The sequence below is a fragment of the Terrapene carolina genome, unplaced genomic scaffold (assembly GCF_002925995.2).
Source record: "Terrapene carolina triunguis isolate 2854851 unplaced genomic scaffold, T_m_triunguis-2.0 Scaffold234, whole genome shotgun sequence".
In the NCBI taxonomy this organism is placed as follows: domain Eukaryota; kingdom Metazoa; phylum Chordata; order Testudines; family Emydidae; genus Terrapene; species Terrapene triunguis.
Genome location: NW_020664585.1, coordinates 404,620 through 419,645, shown reverse-complemented (window position 1 = coordinate 419,645; position 15,026 = coordinate 404,620). Strand labels below are relative to the sequence as shown.

The window sequence follows — 15,026 nt, the reverse complement described above, 5'->3', positions numbered from 1 at the left end:
CCATCCTGGGCGGGATACAGAGGACCTCACCTCTGAGTCCATGGAAAAGAGAGTCAGATGCTTCTGACAACGGAGGTGCAAATCCAGAATGGACTGGTAAGACGTAGTCCAAGCCCGAGGACAGCAGAACCAGGGAAATCATGGGAGGCTTTCCTCTAGACAACACGGATTTCTGTGGAGGCTTGGGTAGCAGCACCACACTATCTCAATGAGGCAAGGTATGAACCACAGGCAGTACCAAGAAGCTAAGCAAGTCTCTTGCAGCTGCATACGCCTCCAGGGTTGCTGCGATCGGCACCCTCTGTTGGTGCCATAAATGTCTTTCAGGGGAAATGTCTGGCACAAGCTTCAGAGGCAGCAATCCCCTCTTGGGAAGCATTAAGCATTCTGGAGGGGATTTATCCCCCAAACGCTTCTTCTGGTCTCTGGTTCCGTCAGGGTACCGACACAGGCAAGCGAGGCACCGAACCAGAGGAATGCCTAAGCCTTTTCTTTGGTACTCGGGAACAATCCCAATGAGCCACAGACATCTCCAGCAAAGAGCTCCGTACTGAAGTAAATGTACATGGGGCACTCACCCCTGTGACGACTCTGATAGGGGTCAAAGTGCTGCATCCACGAGCAAGCACTTAAGCCTCGTCACACTATCTTTTTTCAAGAAAGCTTGAACCCTTTGCAGATGTGACATTGTCACTAACATGGGATTCCCCCAAACATTTCTAACAGGTCAGGTGTGGGTCACTGACTGGCTTGGGTTTCACAGAGGTCCAGCAGGACTTAAAACCTGGTGAACACGGCATCATTCCGGTAGCTGTACCAAAAGATAGAAAGTGTCAAGAGAGACCAAATGCAGCAACCTAGTACTAACAATTGTCCAACACTAACTATAACTGACAAATTAGTAAACAGGATCTATATACAGAAAAGGAATGAGGAAAGCACTTGAGTTAACAAGTCTGAATCACCATCACTGGCGGTAAGGAACTGGATGGGAAGTCATGGTGGTTCCACCCTTTTATACCACCATGCAGTGGTGTGTGGCGACAGAGGGCACACCAGCCATCCCAACAGGTACTACTGAGGAAAAAATATCACCAACACCTGTACATGGGGCGCACACACACCTACAGTAAAATGGACATATGCAAACACTTGAAAGAATACTTTTGATTAACAAGGTGATCTCATTATTGAAAGAGAACTTCCGTAATAGTAACATCTTCAATATCATCTGTTTCACAATTCTCCAGCATGACAAATCCCAACACGTCTTCATAATCTATTACCTCTGTACTCAAGAGTAAAAATACAAGGAGAGACCCGTCAGTCTTATGCTACAGATCTAAAACCCAAGAGTGAGAATCATGCATTCATTGTACCACTACAAAAAAAATCCTCTCTCTAATTTTTCAGTTTGTTTCCTTTGTACATAAGATGCTGCCATATGCACAGTCATATTCACAACTTCCCCTGTATAGTAAATCAGTTTTCCCTGTTTAACAACTGTGCGAGAAAAGCATTTTTAAAAATATGTTATTTTAAAAGCACAAACTTTGGTGGTGGGTCTCCAGATCAAATGTAGTACCAGCAAATACTTTTAACTCACTTTTTAAAATTTACTAATTTCAGGTGGATATAACAATCTTCAAGATTTTGTGTATAAAAAATAGTGGGCAAATAAAAAATATTACCTTTATCCATGGTTTCCATCTATTATTTTTTCTCTAAAGCATTTAGAAGGAGCACAATTTTAAGAAAGATGCTATTCAAAATCAATTTGTCTTTGTACTTTATTTTACCTTTGTTAGTCTGTACAGACAGTGCAATTTCAGAATTGTGAGTCAATGGGAGCCTTTTCCCTTTCCCAATGAGCTCTTTATTTACAAAAGTCCCATTTGCACTGTGGTCCTCAATGTAGGCAACATAGGAGTTTTTTGGTCCCATTTCCTAAAGAAAAAAAGGTAACAATACTGAAAAATGGCTTTTATCATGAGGCTGTAATGAACCATATCAGAGTTTATAACAATTTATTTTTCTTAATTAAGGAAATAATACATCATGAAAATGGTTTTAAAGAATGTGTTTGGCAACACTCTGTTAACTGGCGGTGAAGAAGAAAAGAAAGGAAGCCAATCCCTGCAGAAGAGAGAAAGAGATGATGGAGACAGCCAGGGACTGGAGCCTAAGGAAAAGTGAGGATGATGTACATGGGACTGCAAGAGAGAACATAAAACAAATTCATATCTACACCAGGATGGTCTACATGACTGGGGACTCCATACTCAGAAGAACTGACAGGCCTGTTACCAGACCAGATCTAGAGAACAGAAGAGTGTGCTGTCTGGCAGGAGCAAGGATACAAGAGTGGATGTGAGACTGGAGAGGACCTGATGGAAGCAGGAAAAAATCCAATGACTGTTCTGCATGTCAAGATGAATGACACTGCTAGATTCCCATTGGAATGGATCAAGGACGACTACACTCAACTGGCTAAGACATTTACAGACGTGGAAGCTCAGATGATTTTCTGTGGAATACTTCTCATCCCTAGAGAAGGAGGGTGATGGCATGACAACATAATGAAGATCAACTGAGGGCTCAAAGATTGGAGCTACAAGGCAGGTTTGGGGATGATGAACCATTAGGAGGCAACTAGGGAAGGACGACTCTTCTCAACAGATGATTTCCAGTCAAGTACCTAGGTTATTAATCTTCTGGCACCAAGGCTGTCATGACTAATAAGTGGGGAGGCCTGAGGGAAACAACTGAAATGCTTGTACACAAATGAAAAGAGTCTAGGCAATAAAATGGAGGAACTGGAACTACTGGTGCAGGAGGTCAAACAAGATATTATAGGGATCATAGAAACATGGTGGAATAGCACTCATTACTGGAATATAGTTATTGAAGGGTATGTGCTGTTTAGAAGAGACAGGAATAAAGGTAAAGGTGCTGGGGTGGTGTTGTACATCAACAAAGCAGTAAATTGTAAAGAAATACAAAGCTATACTATAGACAAAACAGAATTTGTTTGGGTCAAAATCACTTTGGGGAAGGGTTGTAAAAGAGGTTCTGTGGAGATAGTGTTAGGGACCTGCTATATATCTGATGTGATTATTGGGCCTAAAAATTTACTTTAAGTTCAATAGTAAAAAGTAAGCGAAAGTTCACCAAATGTTACAACCTATAACAACAAATGTTCATAGAAAATAGGTCGAGTTGTTTTTAATAATAGTTATGAGTAAGTGCAAAAAATAGACAAAAACTAGATTTGTCCAAACAAAAAAAGGCCTACTAATATAGTTTAAAAACTGTTAAAATCATGTTTAGTAAAGAAAATAAAATGTAAAGCCAGAAATGAATTAACTAAAATTAGTGTGGTAAATATTAGGCCTAGCTGGTGAACAAAATAATAAGGGGGATGAACTATGATGCCCACTTTTCCCCCTTTGGGAGTTCTTAAGAGAGACTTTAGGAGTGGGGGAGAGACACCTTGCATCCCCACTCATCTCGTCTCATCTTCTCTGACCCCAAGACAGAAGGTGCAGACCAGACTGAAGGATTTTCAGCCTGAGTGGAAGGCCAGTAGGCCTTGCTCTTGTTCAAGGAACTTTTGTTTTTCACTTGAAAGTCCTAAAAATCATTAGATCATCATGACATCCAGCCCATCTGTGTGGCTACCTAATTGCCAGCACGGCAGAGGCATGCCAGGATCCTGTTCCGCCTCCTTTCCTTTTGTGTTACTTTGTCCCCTTTCCTTCCTCCTAGCCTCTCTCTCATGCTCTTGGCTTTTCATCAAATCCTGAAATCAGCTGCACTGCATCAGCACAGGCAGTTGAGATGACCACAATCCTGCCCTGTCTAAGGAGAAAAACCCAATCAGATGATGTGTACCAGGATCCAAGCAAGAGGTGTCACGGTCAACCTGCCAGACAAAGCCTTCATTCATAACCGTCCAGTGTTCCAAAAACAACAAATCTGAATTTCCTCCACCTTTCTATCATCTCTTTCCCATCCACCTTGTGTCTATTTGTTAGAAACAGGAGAAGTAAATACTCTTCACACATCATAACAAAGTAAAATTACCCTTTTTTGATGGAAAGGGTTAATAAAAATGAAAAAAACTCATTTTGTAAAAATTTTAATTAAGTTTTGCATAATCATTCAATTTCAGTTTCAATACAAATGCCTGTTTTCATTTCTTGTTTTTTTCTGTGTTTAAATCAATAAACTTTCAATTTTAAAATAAATACTTTTACGTTTGCCAAGAAACCAAGTAAAACCAAGGCCTCTGTTAAAAAACAGAAACAACTAAGTATCACTGTTTTAATGTTACACAATAAAAAAGTTAAACTTCTTTAACTCTTTTTAGCCCTTAAAATCAATACAAGAGACCCCCAGGTCAAACTCAGACATGGATAGTGATCGCTTTAATATTATTAAAGAGATAAATACTGTTGGGAATTGTGGCATAATGGGAGACTAACCTCCCGGATACAGATGGGAGAATAAATGCTATTAATACTGTTGGGGCCCAATTATTCTTGGATGTGACAGATTACAGTTTTCTTCATCAAACTGTCATGGACTAGATTTTAGTAAGTAGGAAGGACATCATAGAAGAGCTGATTGTAGGAAATAACCTTGGATAGCGTGATCGCAAGTTGATTCAGTTTAAATTAAATACAGTCGCTCCCCGATTTACGCAAGCGTTCCGTTCCGGAACACCTTGCATAACTCGAATTTTGCGCAAGTCGGAAACGTATACCTGACCATTACGCAGAAAAAAAAAAGCCAAAAAAACCCCACTCCTGTTTCTAGTTTACGGAACTTTTTCCGTAACTGAGGATTTGCATAAATCAGGTTTGCGTAACCCGGGAGGCATCTGTAGAAGGATAATCAAAACCAGATCATCATCATTTATTTCAAAAGGGCAAAGTTTGGGAAATTAAGAGAACTAGTTTAAGAAGTCAGTTGGACCGAAGAGCTCATAGACTTAAAAATGCAGAAGAGGCGTGGAATTTCTTCAAATCAACTATACAAAAACTATCTGAAATTTCCCAAGAAAGGGGGAAAAAAAACTTGTAGGGAAAGGCTCAGACACAGCTGAATGAATATCTACCTAAAAAGGTTATTAGGAGTAAGCAGAGAACATATAGAGAATGAAGAAAGAAGTTGATTAGCAAAGAAAGCTACATCATGGAGGTCAGAAAATGGAATAAAATGACAATTGCTAAAAGTCAGGCTGAATTAGCTCTTGCCAAGGAAATTAAAATAAATAATAAAGAGGTTTTTTAATTATACAAGAGATTAAGGAAGAATGAAGTTGGGCTGCTATGCAGTGTGGATGGGAAGGAGATTAAAAGATAATTTAGGTATGACCGAAAAACTAAATGAATATTTGACCTCAGCTCTCAATAACAATGATAATATAGAATGGGCATGAAGGCAGTCTGGCTGATGGAAATGAGTGACTAGAAATGGAAATTACCACATCTGATGTGGAAGAAAAACTCGTGCTCAAATCAGAGGGGCTGGATAATTTCCATCCCAGAATACTGAAAGAGCTGTCATGTGGGATGTCTAGTCCAGTAGCAAGGATTTGTAATAAACCTATCTATTCAGGGGTAGTACCATATGACTGGAGAATAGCTAATGTCAGGCTATATTTAAGAAAAGGAAAAAACAAACAAAAAGTGATTCGGCCAGTTACAGACCAGTTAGTTTGCCCTGTGGTATGCAAGATTTTAGAGCAAATTGTGAAGGAAAGGATAATTAAATTCATAGAAGTAAATGTAATGGGGACGTAATGCAACATGGATTAAACAAGGGTAGATCATGCCAGATTAACTGAATTTTTAGATAAGGTAAGTGCAGTAGATCTAACATACGTGGACTTCACTAAAGCATTTGACACAGTACCACATGGGCAATTAATAGTTAAATTACAGAAGATGGGGATCAGTATAAGCATGGTAAGGTGGATAAGGAAGTGGCTAAAGGGGAGATGGCAATGGGTTGTGCTGAAAGTTAAATTATTGGACTAGAAAGAGGTTAATAGCAAAGTTCCTCAAGGACTGGTCTTGGGACCAATGTTATTCTAGACTTTTAATAATGACCTTGGCACAAAAAGTAGGAGTGTGCTAATTAAATATGATGATAATACAAAGTTGAGAGGCACTGTCAATACAGAGGAAGATCAGAACATTATAAAGGAAGATCTGGCTGACCTTGAAGACTGGAGTGACAGAAATGGAATAAAATTCAATACTACAAAGTGCAAGGTCATGCACTTAAAGTCTAATAATGAGAATTTCTGCAGTAAGCTGGGAGCTCCTAAGTTGGAAGTGAGAGAGGAGAGACACCTGGGTGTGTGGGTCGATCGCAGGATGACTATGAACTGCTACCAGCTGTGAATAAGGCAAATGTGATCCTACAATTTATTAGGTGATTTCCAGTAGAGATAGAGAAGTATTAGAGCCACTGTACAAGACATTCGTAAGACCTCATTTGGTCACCCATGTTCAAGAAAGATTAAAGTAGGAGAGGTCCAGAGAAGAGATGATATTCTGGGAGGGTTTTTTGTTGTTTTTTTATTAATTTTCTTCCTCTGAAGCCTCAGGAATGGATATGGCTGAAGATGGGACACTTAGTGGGGTACACCAGGCTCTGAAGTGGCCCCAAGCATTCTCTCTCAGTTGCTTAGCTGGCTGGTTCTTGCTCACATGCTCAGGGTCTAACTTATCGCCATATGCGGAGACAGGGAAGGAATTTTCCCCCAGGTCAGATTGGCAGTGACCCTGAGGTTATTTTGCCTTCCTCTGCAGTGTGTGTGGATGGTGGTTATATAGCTCATTTAATCATTTCTCTGCCTTTGCAACAGCCTCATGTACTGGTGCACCACAGTCCCTCTTTGTTAGAGCCCTTAATGTGGGTTCTCTGACCTAGTGGTTGGAGCCAGGAGTAAACTGTGGTCACACCAATGGACAAGCTAGAGTCAGAGCCAGAAGTCATGCCAAGGGTCAAAGCTGGAGTCAGCAACTGAGGTCTGAGTGAGGAAGCAGGAATCAAGAAACAGATCTGGTAACAGGAGCAGGGAAGAGACACAGTAGGTAGCAGGGACGAGGCATGGTAGCAGGAATAAGGAGTAGAAATCAGGCAAGGAAGCAGAGACTTAGGGTACATCTACACTACCCGCCAGATCGGCAGGTAGTGATTGATCTATCGGGGATCAATTTATCGTGTCTACACTAGACGCAATAAAATTGATCTCCGATCGCTCTTTCATCGACCCAGAACTCCACCGCGGCAAGAGGCGGAAGCGGAGTCGACGGGGGAGCAGCAGCAGTCGACTCGCCACCCTCCTCACGGCCAGGTAAATCACCCTAAGATACGCCGACTTCAGCTACGCTATTCGCGTAGCTGAAGTTGCGTATCTTAGGTCGAACCATCCCCCTCCCCCCCAGTCTAGACCTAGCCTTGGTCTCAGAGGTCTGCGCAGCAACAGGCCTGGCAACTAGTCAGTAGGCATGTTGCTCAGACAAGAGATGGGACAGGAAGAGCAAACTTTATAGCGAGTGGTATCCAATCAGCAGTGTTCTGTTAGTCATCTGACCTTGTGCACTCAGTGGGTGTAACTTTTGGTGGTGGGGTTTTAGCATCAGTTCCCTCATCTCCCCTTGCAGCTCAGTGGTGCAGAGGAAAAAGCTCATGCTTTCAGCAGCCCCACTGCCCTGTGTTTGAGATCCCTGGCATCCCTATTCTCTGCATGTGGCACATAACAGTTTAGTCTCCTGGAGACTAATAGTTTGGTCTAATTTTGATTGTTGAGTTTAGTATGTGAATGTTGAGTGATATCAGTGGTCTCTGATGTACAGGTGGTCAGACTAGATAACCGAGTGGTCCCTTCTAGCCTTAAACCCTATGACTCAAGTCTATGAAAACAAGGTGGATAAAAATCAGTGATTTTTAAAAAAGAAAAAAAAATAGATTTTTATTTAAATTAACTACATTCTTTTAAAAAATAAACCTATTTAAAATTAAATTATGACAACCAATGTTAAGGCCTACATTTACTATAATCTATCAAAATCATGTAAATTAAATGAAAAAATATTAAGCAGTACATGTTTACTCCCAAAGTTTTATAGAATGTCAAATCTCTGAACTGCTAGAAGTCACTGGCTAAGCATCTGAAACCAGAATTTTCTGACATGCAAACCAGCTTTTGACAGCAGTAGCCTCTTCTACATGTGCAGAGAGGATATTTTCTTCATTTCATTTTTTTCAACTTATTCAGATCAATGACTAGCTCCTTCAAAGATAAGAAAATGATTGGGAGTTGAAAAATCAGGAAAGCTTGTTTTCCTCTTCCAATCGATGTATGAAAACAGTGAGGGGATGAAATCTACTAGTTCTAAAATCCTGAAATACATAGTGACCAGAAACCATCATAGATTCATTAACTTCATATACTTCTTTTATTTAATAAATCAGTTAGTTTTAAATGCCAAGCATGTTTTGACATCTTTTACATCTTCTTGTGTATCAAGCACATTTAACATAGTTTTATTTGACCCATAAAAACATTCATAGATTCTATGGCCAGAAGGGACCATTTTAATCATCTAGTCTGATCTCTTGTATAACCCAGAGCATAGAGCCTCCCTAAAATAATATATCTTTCAGAAAATCATCCAATCTTGATATAAAATTCTCAGTGATGAAGAATCAGCCCCAATCCTGGGTAAACTGTTCCAATGGTTAATTATTCTCACCGTTAAAAATTTACACCTTATTTCCAGTCTGAATTTGACTAGCTTTAGCTTCCAGCTATTGGATCAGGTTACACCTTTCTCTGCTGGACTGAAGAACCCATTATTAAATATTTGTTCCCCATGTAGGTACTTATAGACTTATCAAGTCACCCCTTAACCTTCTCTTTGTTAAGTTTAAGAGACTGAGCTCTTTTCATCCCTGTCATGGCTCTTCTTTGAACCCTCTACAATTTATCAGCATCCTTCTTGAATTGTGGGCACCAGAACTGGACACAGTATTTCAGCAGCAGTCACACAAATGCCAAATACAGAGGTAAAATAACCTATCTTCTCCTACTCAACATACCTGTTTATGAATCCTAGGATAGGATTAGTTCTTTTGGCCGCAGTATTTATATTGGGAGCTCATGTTAAGCTAATTATCCATCACATCCCTCAAATCTTTTTCAGAGTCACTGCTTCCCAGGATAGAGGCCCCCCACACTGTAAGTATGACCTACATTCTTTGTTTCTAGATGTATACATTTAAATTTAGCCATGTTAAAACATATATTGTTTTCTTGCTCGTTTACCAAGAGATCTAGGTCGCTCTGAATCAGTGATCTGTCTGTCTGCTTCACTACCTCTCCCAACTTGTGGGTCATCTGCAAACTTTACCAGTGATGATTTTATGTTTTCTTCTAGGTTATTAAACAGCGTAGGACCAAGAACTAATCCATGTAGGACCCCAGTTTAAGACTTGTAAGTTAGTTATGCTGGTTTTGCTCATTTTTAATTGAATTCCAGTTTCCATCCAAATAGAGCTTGACACAAATCACATGTAAAAATTAAAATCACCTACTAATAAGAAATGCACCATTCACCATTTCTAACAGAATAAAAAAAATGCAAAAATTCAGAACACAAATAAATGTATGTTACGCTATATAATTGTCTAAATAAATGTGGATAAATATAGCACATTCTCCTGGTACTACATTTAGTGTAAAGGCTATATTTAGTTGCAAATCAGTATGTTTTAATGGTTACCAACCAATGAGAACCAACTTTTCGTTAAGAAAATAACTAAAAACTATGTATGCAAAGTAAGATTCAAATTGATTTTTTAAATCAGGGGTCTGCAACCTTTCAGAAATGGTGTGCCAAGTCTTCATTTATTCACTCAAATTTAAGGTTTCATGTGCCAGTAATACATTTTAATGTTTTTAGAAGGTCTCTTTCTATAAGTCTATAATATATAACTAAACTATTGTTGTATGTAAATTAAATAAGGTTTTTAAAATGTTTAAGAAGCTTCATTTAAAATTAAATTAAAATGCAGATCCTCCGGACCACTGGCCAGGACCCGGGCAGTGTGAGTGCCACTGAAAATCAGCTCGCGTGCTGCCTTTGGCACGCATGCCATAGGTTGCCTACCCCTGATTTAAATCAAGGCTTCCTGGTTGCTGATTTAAATCAATCCACTTTGTCTGAAAAGCAGTGAAGCTTTGATTTAGAATTTTTCAGTTAATCCAGTTTCCTTCTTTACAGAACAGAGGGAAAGGGGTAAAATGGCCTTTTTAGCACCTACCCTGAAGATTCGGAAGTGCTTCTTGCTGTAGTTTTGGTATAAGCCTGTCTCGGTCAACCCTAGCTTAGCAAAGCTATAATCACAGCTTCTGTCTCTGCCAAACCAACACTCGTCATTCACGCAGTCTGGGATTGGGGGGACAAGGAGGAAGGAAGGAAGAAAGAGAGAGATAACACAAAATTCCAGTAAGTTAGACCTACCACTGCAAAATGGTACCAAATGATAGCACTTGGAACAGGAGACAAAGCAAGATTCATCAGACACTGCCTGAACCCTATGATACTTCTTTATTTCTAAATAAAGATAGAAGACACTTGTTTCCCGCCCCCGTTCTGACCCTTTTAACATGACTCACATTTAACATTTCTTGTATAAGAATGAAAATGTTAAGCAAAATAAAAAAATTGTCTCACTCCAAAAATTACAAATTCTGTTTGAGAAACACCAGAATTCATATGCATAAAGAATCAGACCCCTTTAAAATAAATTATGCGTAATCAGTCAATTTTTAAATGGTGAAAAGCTAATTTAAAGAACCAAAACATTAATATCTAGAGCAATGATCAGTAATAAACAAAACTGCAGCAACAAGAAAAAATAATGCCCAGATGTGGCAGTTAAAAGGTTCTCAAAAATCTAGTGATGTGACAATCCCAACTAATGCTTCAATCCTTACAAACATGCTTAGTTTTACTTATGTAAGTAATTACATTGGGATCATTCATGTGCATAATTGTTTGCAGGATCAGGGCTTAAAGTTTAGTAATTTCTGTGAGTCTTTCACACAGCTACAGGGAAGATGCAAAGGTTTTTTTAAAAATAGAAAAAGCAAATTGTCAGGGAGGCTCAGGGTCAGTTGTAATGCCTGAAACTATTTAGCCTTTTTTTTTTTTTTTTTTTTAAAGATTTACTACATTTCATGTTGAGGGTATCCCTTTAAGTTTCTAGCCCTTATAATTGTAATAATAGTTTTTCAAACATGAATCTAGTTTTATATGATGTCCCCATTTCTGCAGATAGCTCCAAGGCTTCTGCTGTTACTCAGAACTTTGTCAGGCAACAGCAATGTAAGATAAACACAACTCTGGTCGGTTTCACTGATGGACAGGTGTGAAATTGTCTAGAATAAGATTAATTTTAGATTGCTGGTGCTTGGGAGAACTTTGAGCAATAACAGAGATACTCAAATTTAGTATTGAGATGGAATGATCAATCCACTAGAGAAGTTTCAAAAATCGAAGGCTGGGGAAGAGTGACAGTAAAAGAGACTTATTCCCCTGCCCCCCACAGCACCCAGGAAGCTGAACAATGTGTAAAGTAGTGGAAACCCTTTGCCTTAACAGCAGCTAGGAGGTTTGGGGGAAGGCACTAGAAGCAGAATGCACCTTTTCCCTTCCAGCAGCTAGAAGGGAGGTAGAATTTCAAATTCATTAGGCACCTCTAACACGGCTACCCCTCTGATACTTGATGTAAAAGAAAATCTTTTTGTATCGACTCTAGGCTAATAGACATGGTAATTTTTCATATCCCTTTTTAAGAGGAGTCAGTTACCACCAGAAAAATGCAGACACTGCCTGATAGAACTGTGACAGAACTGTTATAAATTTACTCTATTAATCTATTTTTAAAAATAAGGTAATTGTGCATTATTAACAAAGGAAAACCTAATGGCAGATCACTAACAAGCAAGTGAAGTCTGTTGTGGCTCTAAGGTCTATCTACTCCAAGTCAATACAGCAGACTGACATGAGATCATGGCAAAAGCACTGCTCCCACAGTATATCCATCTGCACTTGACTTGCTCTGCCTAAGACCAGGAAGAGCATACAGACTGCTACTGAGTCATGCAGATTAAAACAGCTTTTTTTAGTTCTAGCAGATAGATGGCATGCATCTAGGCATCAAATTATTCTTACAGATATCATTATTCTTTTTCCCCACCTTGGGTTCAGTAATGAGACAAGTTAAAAGGTTTTGTTTCATTCTGCTCTGGGGTCAAATTTTACAAATATATGGCTATACTAACATTCAATAGCACAAAATCTTAGCCAGGCAAATAGGGAGGCAGTAAAGGAGAATTCTGAAAAAATTCTTCCTCCAGATTGGTAGATGCTGTGTATCTCAGTTCCCTATGGCAGCAACGTTTCTTACTGAATATACACTCCCTACAAAAATCCAAACAAAAACTGCAATTACACCATCAATACTTTACCATTCATTCAAAAGTGAAATATTCCATTTTATTAAACTTCTTCAGGATTTTTTGTCCTATTACACACACTGGCTTGAGAGAACCCACTATGGTATATACATACCATAATTGCAGAAACTCTTTCCAAGTGCAAAGAGTCGACCCCATGGCTGAGGAACGATTTCTTCAGGTTCCTGATCCTCAGGAATTGAAGGAAGTTCCTGAGTAGGAACTGTGTCCAAAGAACTGAGGGTCCCAGAACTGGAAGAAGACTGACTGGCACTCTGTGATCCACTGGAGGAAGAACTTGTACCACCCTGAGACTGCTGGGCACCTTGAGATTGCTGGGATTCATTTCCAGTCTCTCGAGACATCTTGGCTTCAGAACCAAAGTTTAAAACAGAGATTACTTTATATTGTATAGGATTTCTCATCACCAAAGCTAATTCAGCTGACAAATATTTAAATACAGTTAAAACAGACAATGTAGTAGTTTTCCAGGTAAAATTACTGGCCTAAAGAACTCAGCAGCCTTGTGGGTAATGTTCTGCTTGCTCTATTTTTTTTTGTAATCCACTTCCATTGAACAAGAATTTCAAAAAAATGGGTAACACTCCCTCTGCTAGTTGTACAGCAGCAGTTAAACCACAATCCCTGACTTTTGGGTAAGCTCTTCAGGGCACAGATTTCATGTGCATTTGTACAACAACAGCTCTCCAAACAGAAAGGGACAAATTAGACAATGATTCAGCTTGGCAAAAAGAATGCTACAAGTAGCAAATCCTAAGCAAAAAAACATTCAATATTATAGAAAAGCTTCTGATGCTATCCCTTCCCAATATTGGTACCGTTCTTAAAAAAGAGGACAGTCTGTGTTGTGTGTTTTAAAAAAAACCTGTCAACTTCATTTTATACTACTTACTACTCTGATAAACTGCTGGACATCCCAAGAGAGGTTGTTTCTTTTGTTTTTGCCTTAGCTTTGGATACACACCTAAAGTCTCAACCTTGATTGCAGATACTCTACATAGGTACACAATGACATGAAGCTTATACAATCAGCTGCTACACTTGCGCAAGAAATAGGCATCAGAGCACGAAATAATCTGTAAAGTAGTTAATGAAGATTATAATGATCATGTATTTCCACAGTACATTTCAGCTAAAGAGACCCCCCCCAAAGCACTTCTCCACATTACTGATCATTCCAGCAGCAATTGCTTAGCCCCCCATCTGAGATGCAGCTACCTTAGGGGAGATGCACAGGAGCCTTTTCACAATGTATAGTAATGTATAGCATAGGATGGAAAGTAAAAGATGCTGTATACATTTAACGCAGCAGAGACAGAGAGCATTTTGGGGACTGTTGTGATAGGTACTGTAGAAGCCACTAAAACAGATAGTTATGGGGAAACAAGAGGCTGTTACCCAAATTGAAACACAACAAGGACACTAGTGCAAAGGACCCAACTCTGGCAGAGAAACACGAGGTTGCAGAAGCCATGAATGGGCAGTTCATGTCACCTCCAAAAAGTTCTCCTGAGGAATTTTGCACCACTGCGCACGCACAGAATTCACGTCACATGCAGATTTCCTTGCTTCCCCGCAGAAAAATGACTTTCGGACAGGGAAGCGGCAAGAGAGGTCACGTGCCCCCCGCAGCACGTACCCCCCAGTTTCAGGCAGCTGGCAGGGAGTAAATCACTGCGGGGGAGAGCCTCCCTGGCTAGCCTGAGGCAGACCTTGCCGCACAGCGTCCCGCCAACCAGTCTCCCCGCGCCTTGCTCCGCGGGACCCGCTCAGTGTGGCATTGGGAGGGAGGGCTCCGAGGGCCGGGCAGGCTGGGCTGCGGCCACCACGGGGCAGAGACCAGCGCACCCGGCACCCAGGGGTGCCCCCGTCAGACGGCCCGGCCCCGCCCCTCGAGGGTGCAGCGCGGCGGGGGCAGGCCGCGGCCGGGCCTACCGGCGCGTGCGGACTCACGCAGAGGGCAATGGGGACTGACCACCACGCGACCCCGAGACCCGGACTCACCCGCGCGCGCGCGCACCTAATGAATGGTGACCCGACTCCCAGTCCGACCTCGCCGCTCATTGCGCATGCGCCCCGCGCGATTCTTCTTATAAACTCAGCCAATCCGGCGTTAGCTGGTCTCGCGGGGGCTGCTGGGAGTTGTAGTTCTGGCCCGATGTGGGTTGTGCGGAGGGGTCAGCTCTGCAGGGCGCTGTGGGGCTCTCAGGCTCCAGCCGCCTCTTCTCGGCCCCGTAGCGCAGAGCCCGGCTCTCTCCCCGTCCCACGCTGCTGGAGTTGTGGCATCCCTCTCCCCGCTCGCGGGGGGCAGGGGCTGCCTCGCTTCTGTCCGGCCTGCCAGGCCCTGCAGCCCCCGGAGTCCCAGCCTGACCTCTTCCGCCTTATGGGCTGGTGAGCGGGGCTGAGAACCAGGAGAGGGCCTCGGAGGTTAGGGGTGGGGGAGGTTAGGGCTTGAGGG

General features: G+C 41.2%; 2 protein-coding genes across 12 annotated transcripts in view; one reads left to right on the top strand and one right to left on the bottom strand.

Moving 5' to 3' along the window:
• Positions 1-14,662, bottom strand: part of CHEK2 (checkpoint kinase 2) — a 48,024-nt gene extending 33,362 nt beyond the window's left edge. For 2 of the 11 annotated variants that reach the window (XR_002907918.2, XM_024196900.3), the window contains exons 1-4: positions 13,533-14,046; positions 12,663-12,917; positions 10,348-10,472; positions 1,800-1,947 (exon numbers count right to left, since the gene is read on the bottom strand). Coding sequence is in view for 10 of the 11 variants with exons in the window: in XM_024196900.3 (XP_024052668.2) it covers positions 1,800-1,947; positions 10,348-10,472; positions 12,663-12,912 (523 nt within the window). In the remaining variant the exon portion in view is untranslated. The other 9 variants (XM_024196902.3, XM_026656938.2, XM_024196904.3 and 6 more) reach the window with 9 other exon arrangements.
• Positions 14,663-14,705: 43 nt separating this feature from the next.
• HSCB (HscB mitochondrial iron-sulfur cluster cochaperone) overlaps positions 14,706-15,026 on the top strand; it is a 12,706-nt gene continuing 12,385 nt past the window's right edge. Inside the window, exon 1 of the mRNA XM_029912614.1 lies at positions 14,706-14,960. Within this exon, the coding sequence (XP_029768474.1) occupies positions 14,727-14,960 (234 nt within the window). The 5' untranslated portion in view covers positions 14,706-14,726. The remainder of the gene's footprint in view (positions 14,961-15,026) is intronic.